The 1582-nt window shown below is 42.3% G+C and overlaps 2 protein-coding genes across 2 annotated transcripts in view; one reads left to right on the top strand and one right to left on the bottom strand.

Annotated features, from left to right (window-relative positions):
• LOC106529257 (zinc finger BED domain-containing protein 4) overlaps nt 1-984 on the bottom strand; it is a gene marked incomplete at its 5' end in the record, with an annotated part of 1770 nt that extends 786 nt beyond the window's left edge. Inside the window, 2 exon segments of the mRNA XM_014024612.1 lie at nt 114-224; nt 616-984. Of these exon segments, the coding sequence (XP_013880066.1) occupies nt 114-224; nt 616-984 (480 nt within the window).
• The window catches only part of LOC106529260 (myelin basic protein), a 116243-nt gene that overhangs the window by 69338 nt on the left and 45323 nt on the right, over nt 1-1582 (top strand). The gene's annotated exons all lie outside the window — the stretch shown is intronic.

The raw sequence follows: 1582 nt of genomic DNA, 5'->3' as shown, positions 1-1582 counted from the left end.
GGGTGATCTGCTCAGAAGGACCTGCTGCTGTGCTGCTCTCCTCCAGTATCTCATCGAAGATGCTGCCAAGGCTGCTGCTTGCACCCTCCGTCCGTGGAGTCTTCTTCAGTGACACAGTTTCATCAGCTGGAGGTGTGGTGGTCTTCAGCTGTCCTTCTGTTTTCAACACAGCTGCCTTTAAAGCTGTCTTTGCATTTCCCAGGTTTTCTGCATTGGTGAAGTACCTGGCATAAATAAAAAATATATAAAATTATGTCAGATTGTATATTTCCGAGCTTTCACACACATTCCCCACTCACTTGGGCTCATAGAAAGTAACACACATAGTCATGATAATGTAAATGGAGATTCAGTAACAATTTCTTGAAGCAACTTTTYWAAATTATTTGTTTCTATTGACSGGWTATAAATAATATATTTTAGSATGTATGATATATGTGATGTGTTTGACATCACTGAAGTGGAGAGGACTCATTTCACTGTCTTGTATATATTGACAAGCAGTCTTAACACAATCACATATGCTAAAATAAAGTCATTGTAAACAGTACAATTTTTCGCATACACACCAGGTTAGGCAAAATAAATGTAACAATTTAAAATAAATTCCCTTACTTGTCTTTATAACGTGGATCCAGCAGCGTTGCCACAGTGTAGAGGGGCTCAGATTCTATGTGCTTGAAACGTCTGCGGACTGCATCCAGAAGAGTGGTTTTCATCGTTTGGATCCCCTGATCATCTTCACTCTCTTTACTGAGAAACCGTATCAGGACATGGATTGAGGGGATGACATCAGCTGCAGTAGAAGAGGCAGCGCTGACATTAGTTGTTAGCTCTTCAAATGGGGTCAGAACTTTTGAGGTCTTCTCTAACAGCCCCCACTGGTTTGCTGTTAAAATGGCTGGCAGGGTGTTGTTTTCTTCAGATGAGTAGGCATGCAGGGACTGTTTCTGATGAATGAGGCTGTCAATCATGTACTTGGTGATGCTCCATCTTGTCTGGACATCCTGCTGAARACGTTTTGGTGGGATGTTCAGTTCTATTTGTATGTCTTCAAGGTTTGAATAAGCCTTGGGGGAATGTTTAAAGTGGCCCACTAATTTTCTCCCGTTGGCTAGAGCATCACTTACAGCTCGCTGTGACAACACACCTTCATGGACCACAACCTGAAGGCTGTGCGCAAAACATCCTAAGCTTGGCACTTGCAGCTGATCCATAGCCTTTTTCATGTTAGCAGCATTGGGCCTCATGCAAGAACCGTTCGTACGCACAGATTTGTTCTTAAGTTGTGCGTACGAGTGATTTAGGAGAATTTGTGACATTCACCAATGTTTTCGTATTCTAAGATTTCTTTCAGATACAAACAAAATTTACGAGTGGTCCAGACCTGTCTTATATTTTACGAGCAGTCAGTCTGCTGTTATCCAGGCGGGTTTTCCTCCCTAATAACTTTATATTTCGTTAGTTTGAAGATATTTTGAGTTGAAAATAAATCACACTCCATAATTAACAATATAAATTGTCCGTCCGGCCGGCTTATCCGCTATCGGGTGCGGGGGGCAGCAGCAGAAAGACCCCGCTC

This window comes from Austrofundulus limnaeus, unplaced genomic scaffold (assembly GCF_001266775.1).
Source record: "Austrofundulus limnaeus strain Quisiro unplaced genomic scaffold, Austrofundulus_limnaeus-1.0 Scaffold431, whole genome shotgun sequence".
NCBI lineage: Eukaryota > Metazoa > Chordata > Actinopteri > Cyprinodontiformes > Rivulidae > Austrofundulus > Austrofundulus limnaeus.
The sequence above is the reverse complement of the archived record's forward strand: the minus strand, read 5'-3'. Positions and strand labels throughout refer to the sequence as shown.